This window comes from Macaca thibetana, chromosome 19 (genome assembly GCF_024542745.1).
Source record: "Macaca thibetana thibetana isolate TM-01 chromosome 19, ASM2454274v1, whole genome shotgun sequence".
NCBI classification, from domain to species: Eukaryota; Metazoa; Chordata; class Mammalia; order Primates; family Cercopithecidae; genus Macaca; species Macaca thibetana.
Genome location: NC_065596.1, coordinates 42670131 through 42686716, shown reverse-complemented (window position 1 = coordinate 42686716; position 16586 = coordinate 42670131). Strand labels below are relative to the sequence as shown.

The 16586-nt window shown below is 52.1% G+C and overlaps 2 protein-coding genes across 21 annotated transcripts in view; one reads left to right on the top strand and one right to left on the bottom strand.

The window, feature by feature from the left end:
* The window catches only part of YIF1B (Yip1 interacting factor homolog B, membrane trafficking protein), a 287798-nt gene that overhangs the window by 63404 nt on the left and 207808 nt on the right, over positions 1-16586 (top strand). Inside the window, exon 1 of one of the 18 annotated variants that reach the window (XM_050769182.1) lies at positions 13579-13582. The exons of 15 other annotated variants lie outside the window; for them this stretch is intronic. The gene's annotated coding sequence lies outside the window, so the exon portion shown is untranslated. 2 more of the 18 variants (XM_050769164.1, XM_050769169.1) reach the window with 2 other exon arrangements.
* Positions 1-16586, bottom strand: part of RYR1 (ryanodine receptor 1) — a 158547-nt gene that overhangs the window by 131722 nt on the left and 10239 nt on the right. For all 3 annotated transcript variants that reach the window (XM_050768867.1, XM_050768868.1, XM_050768869.1), the window contains exons 6-19: positions 16235-16347; positions 15821-15914; positions 13306-13399; positions 13103-13177; positions 11315-11471; positions 11012-11176; positions 7938-8059; positions 6843-7038; positions 4464-4599; positions 4287-4382; positions 4082-4200; positions 2113-2246; positions 1461-1702; positions 441-633 (exon numbers count right to left, since the gene is read on the bottom strand). In XM_050768867.1, the coding sequence (XP_050624824.1) occupies positions 441-633; positions 1461-1702; positions 2113-2246; positions 4082-4200; positions 4287-4382; positions 4464-4599; positions 6843-7038; positions 7938-8059; positions 11012-11176; positions 11315-11471; positions 13103-13177; positions 13306-13399; positions 15821-15914; positions 16235-16347 (1936 nt within the window). The remainder of the gene's footprint in view (positions 1-440; positions 634-1460; positions 1703-2112; positions 2247-4081; positions 4201-4286; positions 4383-4463; positions 4600-6842; positions 7039-7937; positions 8060-11011; positions 11177-11314; positions 11472-13102; positions 13178-13305; positions 13400-15820; positions 15915-16234; positions 16348-16586) is intronic.

Sequence of the window (16586 nt, the reverse complement as noted above, 5' to 3'; positions counted from 1 at the left end):
GGTTAAGGAGGGTCTGGAGTCATTAAATCATTATCAGATTCTGGAGTCATTGGGAGAGTCTGAGGTCATTGGGGAGTCAAGGAGGGTCTGGAGTCATGCGATCATCATCAGATTCTGGAGTTATTGGGAAAGTATGAGGTCGTTGGCAGGTCACTGGAAGAATATTGGGTTGTCGAGAGACCACTAGGAGAGTCTGAGATCACTATCTCAGAGGTTACTAGAAGGACATGGGGTTAGGGAGAATCTGAGGTCATTGGAAAGAGTCTGGGGTCGCGTGGAGGTCCCTGGGACCTTCAAGTAAGGGTTGTGGCCACTGGTCAGTCTTGATGGCAGACTGCAGTGTCCCGGCCTCCTGCTGGGAGGCCATGGAATGACTGGGAAGCTGTCTCGGGTCAGTCCTAGGACTGAGGACTGGCCAAGGGGCGGGGGCGAGTTCTCACTTGACACCAGCCGAGAAGCTGACAACAGGGAAGAAAAGCCCGTCCAGGTTGAAGGACTCAAAGACGCCCTGCACAGGGCAGCCATTGATGCGGAAGGAGATGGACGGCACGCTGAGGTCCAGACAGCAGCTGACTACGTCTTCAGGGGCCAGGAGGTGCTGCCCTGGGGAAGTCACTGGGCGTGCCACGTGTCCTGCGTCGAAGTCACCAGAGAGGGGTCAGAGGTCACAGGTCCCACGGAACCAATGATACCAAAAGGGACAGATATTGGAGGCTCCTGTGGGGACTTGTAAACCCTAATTGAAAGTGTTCCCTTGGATGCTCCTGTAGCTCTGAAATGAAGGGCAGAGGTCAGGATTCCCCTGAAGTTAGGATTCTGAGCTGTTGGGCCAGAGATTAAATCCTCCTGGGGGCCGGATGCAATGACTCACACCTGTAATCCCAGCACTTTGGGAGGCCAAGGCGGATGGATCACTTGAGGTCAGGAATTTAAGACCGGCCTGGCCAATATGGTGAAACCCCGTCTCTACTAAAAATACAAAAATGAGTCAGGGTTGGTGGTGGGCGCCTGTAATCCCAGTGACTCGGGAGGCTGAGGCAGGAGAATCGCTTGAACCCGGGAGGCAGAGGTTGCAATGAGCCGAGATCACGCTACTGCACTCCAGCCTGGGCGACAGAGTGAGACTCCGTTTCAAAACAAATTAAATAAAATAAATAAATAATCCTGGGGTCAAAAGTCAAAGATCAGAGATCACAGTAATCTGAGTGGTCTTCTGGGATATCTAGGGTCAGAGGTCACATCTACTCAGGGATCAGAGTTCTGTAGGTAACGAGGATACACGTCAGAGCTAGGAAGCTGGAAACTCTGGGGTTAGGGTCTTGGGAAATGAGGAATAAAAGGTCAAAAGTTGATCTTTTCTGGGAGTCAGGATCCTGAGAACCCCAAGGTGTATGGTCAGAGTCTTAGAAACACTGGGGTCAATGGTCAGGGGTGAGGGTCCCCTGGCAGGGTTCAGGTACCTGTCCAGAGATGCAGTCCATCAAAGCCGTAGGAATAGAGGTCATCGCCGACCCCGTTGCCGCCCCAGCCCTCGCCGCCCCCAGGGTAGGGGCTGTAGCCCTCGGTGAGGGCCCAGCCCACCCGCAAGTGGGTGGCCTGAGCTGTCAGAAATGGAGTCACCTCGTCCACCATCACCTCAAAGTACCATTTGCTGTACTGCGTGGTGCCCTCCGCTCGGCCCACGAAGATGTTGGGCCGGATGCTGCAGGAGAGATGGGACAGGAGAGGGGGATGAGGGAGAGGCAGAGAGGAGAGCCAAGTGGTGGGAAGCGGGAGAGAGACAGACATCCAAAGACAGAGAGAGATAGGAGAGAGACAGGGAGAAAGAGAGGCAGGAAGAATCGAGACAGAAACAGGCAGACAAAAAAAGAAAAAAGAGAGAGAGAGAGAGAGAGAGAGAGAGAGAATCAGAGGCAGAAATGGAGCCAGGAAGACAGAACAAGAGGAGTGAATGCCAAGGGTGAGTGCGGCCACAGTGGACATTTGTGAGGACTGGGTGTTAATCCTAGGGTGGGAGATTAACGAAGGGACATCCACCTGGGTGTGGAGTCTCTAAGTCAGGGAGAAGGTTGAGAGGTTCTGAGTTCTGGGGTCAGATGTTAAGAGCCAGACCTGGTGACATAGTTGATGAGGTTTGTCTGCAGCAGAAGCTCACGGCCAGGCAGCAAGTTCTCAGTAATAAGATCTTGGTTGGAGCGTACAGCCACACCATTACACACACACAGGGAGCACAGCACGTCCAGGACCTGAAGGTCAAGGTCAGAAGTCAAAGGGTGTGCAGGCACCAGGGCAGGGTCTATGGAAGAACCCTGGGAGGGAGGGAATCCAGGAGGAAAGGACAGCACGTGGGGATAAGATGTGACAATTTTGACTGAAAGGAGGTGGTGAAAGTGGAAGGTCAGGGATCAGAGAAAGGTCAGGGGTCAAAGAGGAAGATCTGGCAAGAGGCTGAGGGAGGGTCACATGGGTTGGGCTAAGGTATCAGCAATGTAAGGAAGGAGATACTGGAGTAGTGAGGTAAAAGGTCAGAGGGCAGAGTGAAAGGACCAGTGAGAGACACAGGAATCAAGATGAAATTTTAAATCCTCAGGGGTTGCAAACTTGTGTCTTTAGGGGCCAAGTGGAAAATGTATTAGGTTGGTGCAAAAGTAATTCCGGTTTTTGTCATTCCTTTTAATAGCAAAACTGCAATTACTTTTGCACAGACTGAATAAATGTGTGAAGTGGTTAGAAATCATGCAACAAGAGCCAGGCACGGTGGCTCACGCCTGTAATCCCGGCACTTTGGGAGGCTGAGGTGGACGGATCACGAGATCAGGAGATCGAGACCATCCTGGCTAACACGGTGAAACCCCGTCTCTACTAAAAATACAAAAAATTAGCCGGGCGTGGTGGTGGGCACCTGTAGTCCCAGCTACACCGGAGGCTGAGGCAGGAGAATGGCGTGAACCCGGGGGGCGGAGCTTGCAGTGAGTGGAGATCGCACCACTGCACTCCAGCCTGGGCGACAGAGCGAGACTCCGTCTCAAAAAAAAAAGAAATCACGCAATAGGAACTTGTAGGGCTGTGGCAAACTACAGAGTGCGTGTGTATATATATATGTATATGTATATATGTATGTATGTATGTATATATACATATATATATGCACACAGCCCACCTAAAGGCTATAATATTTAAAAATTTTAAAAACATTTCAGCGCCACCGGCAGGGGATGGTGGCTCATACCTATAATCCCAGCACTTTGGGAGGCCAAGGCGGGTGGATCACCTGAGGTCAGGAGTTCGAGACCAGCCTGGCCAAAATGGTGAAACCCTGCCTCTACTAAAATTACAAAAATTAGTTGCACGTGGTGGTGGGCACCTGGAATCCCAGCTACTCGGGAGGCTGAGGCAGGAGAATTGCTTGAACCTGGGAGGCAGAAGTTGCAGTGAGCCGAGATCATGCCACTGCACTCCCAATCTAGCCTGGGTGACAGAGTGAGACTCCATCTCAAAAAAAAAAAAAAAAAAAAAAAAAAAAAAAAAAAAAACAGAAAACAGCCAGGCGCCTGTGGCTCACGCCTGTAATCCTAGCACTTTGGGAGGCTGAGGTGGGTGGATCACGAATCCAAGAGATCAAGACCATCCTGGCCAACATTGTGAAACCCCATCTCTACTAAAAAAAACAAATACAAAAATTAGCCGGGCGTGGTGGCATGTGCCTGTAGTCCCAGCTACTCGGGAGGCTGAGGCAGGAGAATTGTTTGAACCCAGGAGGTGGAGGTTGCAGTGAGCCAAGATCACACCACTGCACTCCAGCCTGGGAGACAGTGCGAGACTCTGTCTCAAAAACAAAAACAAAAACAAAAACAAAAACAAAAAACATTTCAGAGATCTAACCAGGCATATCTGTGGCCCAGAATCAACTTAAAAGCCATTGTTTGAGACCCCCGTCTTGAGATGAAAGCCAGTGGGAGTGATGTACAGGTGAGAGATGAGATGGAGGAGGGAAGTGAGGGAGTGAGTGGAGTTCTGGGGTCCCGGGGAGAGGTCAGCGTTCAGAGTTCAGAGAATGAGAGGTCACGGGTGAGGGGCCAACCTTGTGGTTCCTCCCATGCTTGTCCAGGAGGGAGATGATGGACTTGATGTGATTCTCCTGGATGATGTTCAGAACCTCTGGACTCTCAATGAGGACACAGTACAGGACCTCCAGGATGCCTGCCAGGGTGCCCAGAATGAGAGGTGAAGCCGCCATGGTCATCCTCTCCCACAAGCCTCTGTCCCACTCCCTGGGGTTCTCCTACCAGATGAGGCCTCCAGCCGATCCAGCTTGCTGACCAGCCAGTCCAAGTTTGTGGAGAAGAGGGCACAGTTGCTACGATTGCCACGGATCAGAGAAGCTGAGGGGGGAAAAGGTGTCAGATCCAATAGGACTGGGGATCTGGGGTGTTCTCGGGGGAGTCAGGACTGGGACCCCCTACCCAGGAGTTCATAAAGAAGATTCACAATCTCTTTCCAGGACTCGGCTGCCTCCTCCCCTGCAAACTCGGCAAAGTGGGCAGCGGTGGTGTAGACATTTAGGCGGTCAATGCAATTCAGGACCAGGGAGAGCATCCCCTAGGATGAGGAAAATAAGAAGAGTCACAATAGGAGACCCAGTCCCTCTCTTCCTTGTCTGTCTTGGATTCACTAATTCTATTCCATCAACAACTAGTGACGGTGTGTTCCCAGATCTAAACCAGCCCCTTCGGTTTCATATTCCCAATCAGTCCCCTCGCTCTCCTCTCTTCTTTGGCTCCCCATACCTGTTCTCGTCCTCTCTGACTCTATCCCCAACATGAGATTCAGTCCATGATAATTCAGTCCCTATTAACATCAGGACTGAGTTTATGCTTCCCCTTCCTGCACTTTTCTCTCCATCCTACTCACTTCCAGGAACCCCACTCCTGGTCGTAATTGACCCAGTTCACTCTCCACACCAACCATCAGAAAGATTTTTCTCACTTTATCTTTTCTTTCTTTTTTTTTTTATATTTTAATCTTTTTTCTTATTTTATTGTGAATCATAATATACATACAGAAAAGTACATAAAACATATACAATCAATTCTCGTTATTCATAGTTACGTTCTATAAAGTCATTACGAACACTGAATTATCAAATACCGAACCACTGCTTCTAGGGGAAATACAGGGAGTCCCTGTGAGTCTATGACAGCATTTTCATCAACCACTTATTACGTAACCTTGTTTTGAATGTTTCTGTTTAAAGACAGTTATTTAGTCTACATGGTTGAGTCATTAACATTAAATTCACAGCCAATAGTACTATCACTCGTGCCTTAAGTAAGCTTATCTAACATATATTTTCTCAGTAAGGCACATCACAGCTTTCTTGCGCTTAGGAAAGCTAGACAGCACTTCAGCACTACACTTGGGAGACATTATAAACACTGAAATCAACGAAAAGGACAAAACTGTCTGGGTGCAGTGGCTCATGCCTGTAATCCTAGCTCTTTGGGAGGCTGAGGCCAGCGCATCACCTGAGGTCAGGAGTTGGAGATGAGCCTGGCCAACATGGTGAAACCCCATCTCTACTAAAAATACAAAAATTAGCCAGGCGTGGTGGCTCACACCTGTAGTTTCAGCTACTCGGGAGGCTGAGGCAGGAGAATCATTTGAACCCGGGAGGTGGAGGTTGCAGTGAGCCAAGATCACACCACTGCACTCCAGCCTGGGTGACAGAGAGAGACTCTGTCTCAAAAAACAAAACAAAACAAAACAATTGTTGTGTTTGCATCCTGGGGCCCAGATCGGTAGTGAGAGGAGCAGTGCCTCAAAGTGGAGAACACAACCAAAGTGGCATCACACTGACCGGCTCTGCCACTAACTAGCTGTGACTGTAGAGGACCAAAACCTCCTGTAGCTCCCAAAGCCAAAGTCCTCACCAAGGCCTGGCCCTCGTCACCTCTCTGCCCTCATCTCCTCCCACTCCCCCACCCAAGCCTCCCTGCTCCTATCACCACCTGACTGTGGAACATGCCAAACACGCTCCCACCTCGTGGCCTTTGCACATGGCTTCCTCTCTTCCTCCAGGTCACCCTGCCTGACGGCTCTGTCTTAAACTGCAAACCCCAACACTCCCTACCCCTTACCTGCTGAATTTTTCTCTTTAGCAGTTATTACCATCTAATATGCCATATAATTTACTTATTTATTTTATTGATCTCCTGTCTCTCCCTGCTGTGTCAACTCCATAAGGACAGAGATTTTTTTTCTGTTTTGTTCACAGCTGGCCTCCTCTCCCTAATGCCCAAAGATCTATTTCTGGCCCCTCACTTCCCATACCCCACCCTGGTTCTGTCCGCCCACCCCGCAGACCCCGCGCCAGCAGACCCCGCCCGCTGAGTCGGCACCCCTACCTCCGACCTCTGGCCCCACCCCTGGCCTCACCTCCCCGGGCCTCACCCTATCCCTGAGCTTCACTCAGGCCCCGCCCCTCACCTATTTTGTTCCATCCTTCTCTCCAGGCCCCGCCCCCTTTTCGGCAATACGCCCGTCCCTTCCCACAGGTCGTGCCCACTAGCGCAGCAGGCCCGCCCCTCCCCAAGGCACTGCCACCTCGTGTTCTCACTGGCTGGGGTTCCTGTCTGGCTCCTCCTCCTGCCCCGCCCCCTTCTCAGACCCTACTTCCCCAGGTCCCTCAGGCCCTGCCCCGCCAAGTGCCGTGGCCCCGCCCCTGAGTGGCCCCACCCCCAGTGGTCCCGCCCCTCAGTGGTCCCGCCCCTCAGTGGTCCCGCCCCTCAGTGGTCCCGCCCACTGGGCCCATAGGCCGCGCTCCGCCCTCGTCGCATCCTCACCTCCTCCTGGAAGAGACTCTGGCGGTTGCGCAGGCTTCGCAGCTTGCTCTGCTTCTCCTCATGCTGCAAGTCCTCGGAGGGCGGCTCGAAGTAGATGATGAGGTCCTGCAGGCTCAGGATAACGCCCTCGATGGGCAGCGCCGTGCCAGCCGGCGGCCCCGAGCCCCGTGGCTTCCCGCTGAAGCTGTCCAGGCTCCTATAGGGACCTCGCAGCTGTCAGCCAGGGCCGGGAGCGCTAACTGCCGCAACCTCACTCCCGCAAGACTCCCCCAGACCCACCCGTTTTACAGAGGGGGAGACTGAGACCGAGAGGGAAAAGCATTGGTCCGAGGTCACACAATGGCCAAGGGCAGAGCTGGGACTGGGACTCGATCCTGTGTAGGTAGAGGGAGGTCCCGGAACTCAGGGATGGAGAGGTCCAGGGTCCAGGCTTTGGGTGTCAGGGGTGTGAAAGTTGGGTGATGATCAGGAATGTGATCATGGTTGTCAAGGTCAGATTACGGGTCAAGTGTACAGAGGTCAGGAGTTTAGAGGTAAGGGGTCATGTGTATGTTATCATTATTAATTTTTGAGAAGGGTCTCACTCTGTCGTTGAAGCTGGAGTATAGTGGCTCACTGCAGCCTCTGCCCCCCTGGCTCAAGCAATCCTCCCTCCTCAGCCTCCCATGTAGCTGGGACTACAGGCACGTGCCACCACACCTGGCAAATTTTTTGTAATTTCTTTATAGAGACAGGGTTTCACTATGTTGCTCAGGCTGGTCTTGAACTCCTGGGCTCAAGCGATCTGCCTGCCCCAGCCTCTCAAAGTGCTAGGATTACAGGCGTGAGCCACTGCGCCCAGCATAATTTTTTTTTTTTTTTTTTTTTTTTTTGGTAGAGGCAGGGTCTCCCTACGTTGCCCAGGCTGGTCTCAAGCTCCTGGGCTCAAGCGATCCTCCTGCCTTGGCCTCCCAAAGTCTTGGGATTACAGGTGTGAGCCACTGCCCTTGGCCCATGTATATGTTAGACAAGGGTGTGGGCATCAGAGGTAGAGATGAAAAAGGCCAGGTGCATGGATGCCCGGAGTCACCCGAGCAGGGAAGGCAGGTCGCTCACTTGATGAACTGGTTGTACAGGCCATTGGTGCTGTGGATCATGCGGGCAGCCTGGGACTCCTCCTGCTGGCAGCGGGTCAGTGACAGTGCGTCGTCCATGTGGCCTTCCTGGTGCAGCATGGCCTAGGAGTGGGCGGATAGACATCTGGAGTGGGCCTAGAGCCATGCCCCCAAGACCTCTCTCCAGACTTGAGTTCTGCACTTGCCCCCTCCTCCCTGCTCTGCAGAATCTCACTGCAAATTCCTTCTCATTTTTCTGTCCCCTGTCATCTGTCTCCTCCGTGTCTTTGATTCTCTCTCTCCTCTCTGTCTCTCTGTCTCTGTCTTTGGTCTTGTCTGTCTTTGTCTCTCCGTCTATCTCTCTCACCTCTGTCCCTGCCTCTCCCTCTCCATCTCTCTATCCCTATCTCCTTCCTGTCTCTGTCTCCAGGCCAGACCCCTTCCACCTGTACCTACTGCTGACTTAACATTCCCCCTGACCAGAAAGCTCTAACAGCCCCCAAACTGAGCATGTCGCAGACAGAATGCCAGACCACCTTTCCACGAGGTGAGACCATCACAGCTGCCAGCTTCGCCCCGAGCTGACCTCCCCAGAACTCATCCAGTCTGTGGCTGTAAATACCATCCACCTGTTGATGATGCTCAAGTGTCCCCACTTTGGACATGGCCCAGGCCCCGTCTCTATGCCCTCAGCTCATGTACTCAACTACAGGCCTGTTTTTGCAAACGGGTGCCTCCCCAAGGCTTCCTACTTGTCCATTCAGCAAGGCTGTAGTAAGTGGCTCTGTTCTAGGCACTGGCAGTAAAGCCTAAGATCCCTGTCCTTTTGAGCCAACACTGACTGTCCCCTAACTTGGTTGATGGCACTGATACAAGAGGTAGAAAGAAATTATTTAGGTAGAGAGTAAGGGCAACAGAGTCCTCAGCAGAATTTCCTTTCTAATGAAAAGCAGCCCCCAAAACCATTTCTTTTCTAACAAAGAGCAGCCTGAAAAATCGAGCTACAAACATAGATAAGCAAGCTAGAAGCTTGCATGGGGGAATGTGCCAAGGAACACCTGGGGCTAGGCATGTCCAACATGGAGGCCCCTTCTTCCCTTTATGTATGTATGTATGTATGTATGTATGTATGTATTTTACCACATGTACAGTAAAGGAATGGGCAGCATGGCACACCTTGGACAGAGGACCTGCTTGTACAATAAAAACGTAGGATGGAGGCAGCCAGAAATTTGTGCCCTATGCAAATGGCACAACTGGTCCAACCAGTCTTTTGCACCCTAGGTAAATCAGACACCACCTCCCCACCAGCTCATCTGTAAAGCCCCCTGCATTTCGCCGTGGAACCCCCTGCATTTCAACCCATTTTTCTGGGACACTTCTCTGCAATACAGAGCTCCTTCTTTCGCCTATTAAACTTCCCCCTCTTAACCTCACTCTTTGTGTGTCCGCATCCTTGTTCTCTGTGGCCGTGAGACCACAAACCTCAGGTGATACTCCAGACAATGAGGCTGTTTCAGGACTTCCATCCTTCCAGTTGCTTGGGGCAAAAATCATGGCATCAACCTCAACCCCTCCCCTTCTCTCACCCCACAGCCAATCTGCCAGCAAATCCTGTTGGCTCTACCCTCAGAACCCCACCAGAATCTATGACTTTTCCCAACTCCACAGTCCCCATCCTGGTCCTGTTCACTGTCATCTCCCATTTGGAACATCACAGCAGTCTCTTCTGTGGTCTCCCTGCTCTGGCTTTGTCCCCCGACCATAGTCTGTTCCCAGAGACAGCCTAAGAACTCTGTGATCCTGCATCAGGTCACCTCCCTGCCCTGCTCAAAATCTCCCATGAGCCCATCTCACTCAGGATAAAAACTAGAACCTGGCCAGGAGCAGTGCCTCATGCTTTAATCTCAGCACTTTGGGAGGCTGAGGCAGGAGGATCACTTGAGCCCCAGGAGTTTGAGACCAGCCTGGGTAACATAGTGAGACCTCATCTGCACAAAAAACAAACAAACAAAGACTAGACCTCTCCCAAGGCCCACAAGGCCTCACACAAGTTTTTCCCATCCCCTCTCTTTTCTCACCAACCACTACTCACCTGTTGCTCACCCTGCTTCAGCCACACTGTGGCTTCTTTCTGCTACTGCAATAAGCCAAGCTCACGCTAACCTCAGGACCTTTGCACATGCTGTTCCCTCTGCCAAAAATAGTTTTCCCACTCCTTAATTGTAAAACTATGTACTACACTAAAGACAGTTTGTTCACAATTTCTGAGCATGGGGAGGGCAGGGAACAGGTCTTTACACTTCGTCTATTTTCTATACACACAACCAGAAAAACTTGGGTACTCAGTAATTGTTTGCTGACCGTTATTCACAGTCGGTGATTATCCATCTTTTCTCACTCTATCTCTGTTTTTTGTTTTTGTTTTTGTTTTTTTGAGATAGAGTTTCACTCTTGTCAGCCAAGCTGGAGTGCAATGGCACAATCTTGGCTCACTCCCAACCTCCACCTCCTGGGTTCAAGTGATTCTCCTGCCTCAGCCTCCTGAGTAGCTGGGATTACACTCACCTGACACCACACCTGGATAATTTTTGTATTTTTAGTAGAAACAGGATTTCACCATGTTGGCCAGGCTGGTCTCAGACAACTCCTGACCTTAGGTGATTCACTTGCCTGGGCCTCCCAACGTGCTGGGATTACAGGCGTGAGCCACCACGCCCAGCGCCCAGCCGTGTCTCTGTTTCTCTGTCTCTATCTTTCTCTATTTCTCTGTTTCCATGCCTCTTTATCTCTGCCTTTCCCTATCTCTGTCTATAGATTTCTGTTCTCTCTCTCTCTCTCTCTAGATATATCCCTTTGTCTTTTTTTTGCTATTTCTCTCAGTCTCAGTTTCTCTCCCAGTCTTTGTCTTTCTCTCGGTCTCATCCTCAAACTCCCAAAGGCTCAAGCACCACCCCTCAGCCTGTCACCCAGGCTGGAGTGCAGTGGTGTGATCACGGCTCACTGCAGCCTTGACCTGCTGGGCTCAAGTGATTCTCCCACCTCAGCCTCCTGAGTAGCTGGCATTACACCCACCTTCTTCTTGAGCACGCCGAGCCTCAGGGCCTTGGGGTCTGGAGCGGCATAGGTGAGCCACAGTCCTGAGGCCACATGCTGCACAAAGCACAGTGACTCCCCGTACTTGATCTCAGGGGGGCCCATGCCTTCCACATCCCGCTTGGGGGCCACATCCAGCTTCTCCTGCAGGGGCAGGGGACACAGGTCAGCCTCCTCTGCCTGTGTGTTTAGCAGGGGAGGCCCCCCTGAGGGACTGCAGAGTGCAGGCTGGGCTGGGATTAGGGGCTGCAGGTGAGGGAGGGCGCCACAAACCCCACTGACCTTGGAGATGCGGAAGCAGAAGGACGTAGCCTTGGTATGGGCCTTGCTGGCGTCAACCACCACCAGGCCCTGGTCCTCGGTGAGTGCCAGGTACCGCCCGGTGGTGACATGCCGGACTCGGAGTGGCTGGCCCCAGCGTAGGTGGCTCCCACTCCAGCTGTGGAGGGTGAGGGCCAGGGGAGTCAGAGGACCCCCCAGGTCTCCCATGGACATTACGGCCTTTTCTTCTTTTTCTTTTTTTTTTTTTTTTTACAGGTACCAGGTCTTGCTATGTTGCCCAAGCTGATCTCAAACTTCAGGGCTAAAGCAATCCTCTGCCTCGGGCTCCCAAAGTGCTGGGATTACAGGTGTGAGCCACCGCACCTGGACTGGACATTACAGTCTTGGTCCAAACCTTCTCAAGCCCCGAACCCTCTTCCAGTGTTCCTCAAACCTTTTATAGGGCCCCTAAATCTTAATTAGGACCACTAGTCCTCCCTTAGGAACCCCAATCCTCTCTCAGGCCTTCACAGCTTCCTCAGGGCTTCCCAAATATCTTCAGTGCCCTCATTTTTCCAGACCCCTAAATTCCCCCATTGTTTTACTCCGGACCCCCAATCTCTCCCTCGAAAACCCCCCAAACCTCCTTTTCCCAAAGGACTCCAGAGAGACTTCCTTTTTTGTTTTTGTTTTGCTTGCTTGTTTTTGGGTTTTGTTTTTTTTTTTTTTTTTTTTGAGGCAGGGTCTCACTCTGTTGCCCAGGCTGGAGTGCAGTGGCACGATCTCACCTCGTTGCAACCTCTGCCTCCCAGGCTCAAGTGATTCTCCTGCCTCAGCCTCCCGAGAAGCTGGGATCACAGGTGCGCACCACTACCGCCCGGCTAATTTTTGTATTTTTAGTGGAGACACGGTTTCATCATGTTGGTGAGGCTGGTCTTGAACTCCTGACCTCAAATGATCCACCCATCTCAGCTTCCCAAAGTGCTGGGATTACAGGTGAGAGCCATCGTGCTTGGCCTTTGTTTTTGTATTTTTTTAAGATGGAGTCTCGCTCTGTCGCCCAGGCTGGAGTGCAATGCTGCAATCACAGCTCACTGTAACCGCCACCTCCTGGGTTCAAGGGATTCTCCTGCCTAAGCCTCCCCAGTAGCAAGGATTACAGGTGCCCACCACCACACCAAGCTAATTTTTGTATTTTTAGTAGAGACAGGGTTTTTACCATGTTAGTCAGCCTGGTCTGGAACTCCCGACCTCAAGTGATTCACCTGCCTCGGCCTCCCAAAGTGCTGGAATTACAGGCGTGAGCCACCGCACTTGGCTTATTTTTGGTTTTGTTTTGTTTGTTTGTTTGAGACAGGAACTTGCTCTGTCACCCAGGCTGGAGTACAGTGGCAAGGTCTCAGCTCACTGCAGCCTTGACCCCCTGGGCTCAAGTCATCCTCCCACCTCAGCCCCACAAAGTAGCTGAGGCTAAAGGTGCACACCACCACACCCGGCTAATTCTTTTTCTTTCCTTTCTTCCTTTCTTCCTCTCTCTCTCTCTTTCTTTCTTTCTTTTTGCAGAGATGGGGGTCTCATGATGCTGCCCAGGCTTGTTTTGAACTTCTGGCCTCCAGTGATCCCCTCGCCTCAGCCTCCCAAAGTGCCGAGATTACAGGCATGAAGTCACCACGCCTGGCCAAGATTCTCATCTCTCTCTCAGGCTGCTCTGATTTTCCCTGGAGACCTTTCAGTCTCTTTATCAGATCTTCCCTCAAGACCTTTTCTCTCCCCCCAGGCTGCCCGGAGACCCCACCTTCCCCACCCTACCTGATTCTCAGGGGCTCCAGCCTCCAGAGGGAGCGGGCGTGGGTGCACACAGCTCCCCCCTCATAGTAGACAAGTCTGGGGACAGAGGAGAGAGTGAAGTCAAGGGTTCAGCTCCCCAGAATCTGGTTTCTAATCCTGCTCATAGGGTCCCAGCCCTCCACCTCCGCCCCTAGACCCCGGGCTCTCTTGTCTGTAGGCCAGACCTGCGCTGGTCGTCACTGTCAGCAGGGGAAATGGTCAGACACTCATCCATATGTCCATGAAAGAGGCGGAGGACGTGACCTCCTGTCACGAAGCCTGGAGAGGAGCAAGGGAAGGTGGTCAATGGGAGGCTGGAGCCCCAGGAAGACCCAGGAGCCAAGATGAAGTCAGGGGCCCGGCTCCTCCCCTGGGGGAAACTGAGGGCTGGGTTTGGGGTTTTGCAGTTGGAGGTCTGAGATTCAGAGTATTTTCGGGCCAAGGTTGAGGCCTGAAGTGGGGATATGAAACTTGGGGTCTGAAGCTGGGCACCTAATTTGGGGGGTCTGGGTCTGCAGAGCTGAGGTTGGGGGAGTTGTAAGTCTGTGATTTAAGGTTCTGAGTTTAGACTTTTGAGGTTGGGGTCAGAGTGCGTGTGTGGTCAAAGGTGGAGGTCTAATGTTCACTGGTATTAGAGTCTACGTTCTAGGGTTGAGGTTTGGCGTCTGGGTTTAGAAGGGTGATGGTTGGGTCTGAGGCTGGGTTCTGGAGTAGGGCCTGAATTTTGAGGGTTTTTTGTTTCATTTTGTTTAGTTTTGTTTTTAAGACACAGTTTTGCTCTGTTGCCCAGGCTGCAGTGCAGTGGCGCAATCTTGGCTCACTGCAACCTCTGCCTCCCAGGTTCAAGCAATTCTCTTGCCTCAGCCTCCCAAGTAGCTGGAGCTACAGCCGCCCGCCACCATGCCCAGCCAAGTTTTGTATTTTTAGTAGAGATGGGGTTTTGCCATGTTGGCCCAGGGTGGTCTCAAACTCCTGATCTCAAGTGATCCACCCCCCCTTGGCCTCCCAAAGTGCTGGGATTACAGGGCACCACGCCTGGCCTTGAGTATTGATTTTGGAGGCCAGAAGCTGGAAGGTGAGGTTGGGGATCTGAGGTCATAATCTAGGGTTTGGAAGTCTGAGTTTTGGGGGTATGAGGTAGGAGCGATCTGAGCTTTGTAGTTAGAAATTGATGGGTCTGAGTTTCACGGTCTGAGTTTGAGGGTCAAAACCATCTGTGGTTTGAGTCCCAGTGTGGGTCTGGTTTAGGACTCTGAAGTTTAGGGTATGAGACTTGGGGTCAAAATATTGGGCCATGCCTGGAGTCTTAGCATTGGAATCTGAATTGGGAGTTTGCTTTGGTGGACTTTGGTTTTTGAGATTTGAAATTGAAGTTTGGAAGTCTGAGGTTGGAGAGCTGAAGATTGGAGTCTTGGTTTGGGGATCTGAGGTTGAATTTGGGGGTCTGGGTTTGAGGGGCTGAGATTACAGTCTATGCTTATTGTCTAAGGAGTTTTAATTTTTTTTTTTTTTTTCTGAGACCGAGTCTGGCTCTGTCACCCAGGCTGCAGTACAGTGTCACGATCTCTGCTCACTGCAGCCTCCACCACCCAGGTTCCAGCAATTCTCCTGCCTCACCCTCCTGAGTAGGCGGGATTACAGGCACACGCCACCACACCCAGCTAACTTTTGTGTTTTTAATAAAGATGGGGTTTTGCCATGTTGGCCAGGCTGGTCTCAAACTCCTGAACTTAGGTGATCCACCTGCCTTGGCCTCCCAAAGTGCTGAGATTACATGTGTGAGCCACCATGCCTGGTCACAAGTTTTTTTTTTTTTTTTTTTTTTTTTTTTTTTTTTTTTGAGAGGGAGTCTGGCTCTGTCGCCCAGGCTGGAGTGCAGTGGCCGGATCTCAGCTCACTGCAAGCTCCGCCTCCCGGGTTTACGCCATTCTCCTGCCTCAGCCTCCCAAGTAGCTGGGACTACAGGCACCCGCCACCTCGCCCGGCTAGTTTTTTTTTGTATTTTTTAGTAGAGATGGGGTTTCACCGTGTTAGCCAGGATGGTCTTGATCTCCTGACCTCGTGATCCGCCCGTCTCGGCCTCCCAAAGTGCTGGGATTACAGGCTTTTTTTGTTTTTTTTTTTTGAGATGGAGTCTTGCCCTGTCGCCCAGGTTGGAGTGCTGTGGCGTGATCTTGGCTCACTGCAAGCTCCGCCTCCCAGTTCACGCCATTCTCCTGCCTCGGCCTCCCAAGTAGCTGGGACTACAGGCGCCCGCCACCTCGCCCGGCTAATTTTTTGTGTTTTTAGTAGACAGGGTTTCACTGTGTTAGCCAGGATGGTCTTGATCTCCTGACCTCGTGATCCACCCACCTCGGCCTCCCAAAGTGCTGGGATTACAGGCATGAGCCACCGCCCTGGCCCCAGCCACAAGCTTTAAACTTGAGGTTTTAAGATTTGAACCTGAGTTTAGGAGTCTTGGGGGCTAATACTTCGGGGTCTAAGTTTGGGAGCCTCATATTTAGTTTGGGGTTTGGGGGGGTCTGAGCTCTGGGGGTCTGGATTTGGGGTCAGCTGGAGATCTAAGTGTGAGAGCCATAATTTGGAGATCTGGGTTTGGGGTTAGGTTCCAAGGTTCCATTTGGGTATGCCTGAAGGGCAACACTAAGGGTCTGTTTTGGGGGCGTCTCCGTTTAGGGGCCGGAGGTCTGGAGACCTCACCCTCTTCGCAGCGGGAGCAGATGGGGTTCATGTTCCACAGCGTCTGCATGAAGGAAGCGTCAACCTGGAGCTCCCCGCTGGCAGTCGACAGGTGCTGGGGGCCACCAGGATGCGGCAGTCAGAGACGATTGCAGGGGTAGGCGAGAGTCCCAGCGTCAGAGGCCAGAAATCAAGGGTGGATACCCGGAAACGAGATGGGAGACAGAGTCATCAGAGATCACAGATCAGGAAATGATCAAGTTGGGCAATGGGAGGTCAGAAATCAGAAAACTGGATGCCAGGGGTCAGGAAACGGGAAATTGTGAGTCAGGACCTTGGGGGTGGGAGATCAGCCAGGCAAACCCATGGTGAGAAGATGAGGGACCATCCCATGTGCCCCCAGACCTGGGAGCAGGAGGAACCGCAATGGCTCACCAGGTAGCGTTCAGAAGAGACACTGACAAGGATGATGTCATCCCCAACACGGACCTTTTCTCCTTCAGACCTCTGCTTGGAGGCTGGGTGCGTGGTCCACCAGCAAGCCTCTCCTATGGGTGGGGAGGGAATGGGGGTGGTTGTCAGAATGATGGCTTCTCAGAATGCTCTTCCCCAGGGCTCTCCCAGCCACTGAGCCTCCCGGGCCCTTAGCCCACAACTCTATCACTGCCACCAACTCTCTGCCCAACATTCCCCGTTCCTGACTTCAGACTCTCTGCCTAGCGCTCCCCAATGTGTATGTAAGTCTCCCTGTCTGGACTGTGTCGCAGACTCTCTGCTACGAAGCCCC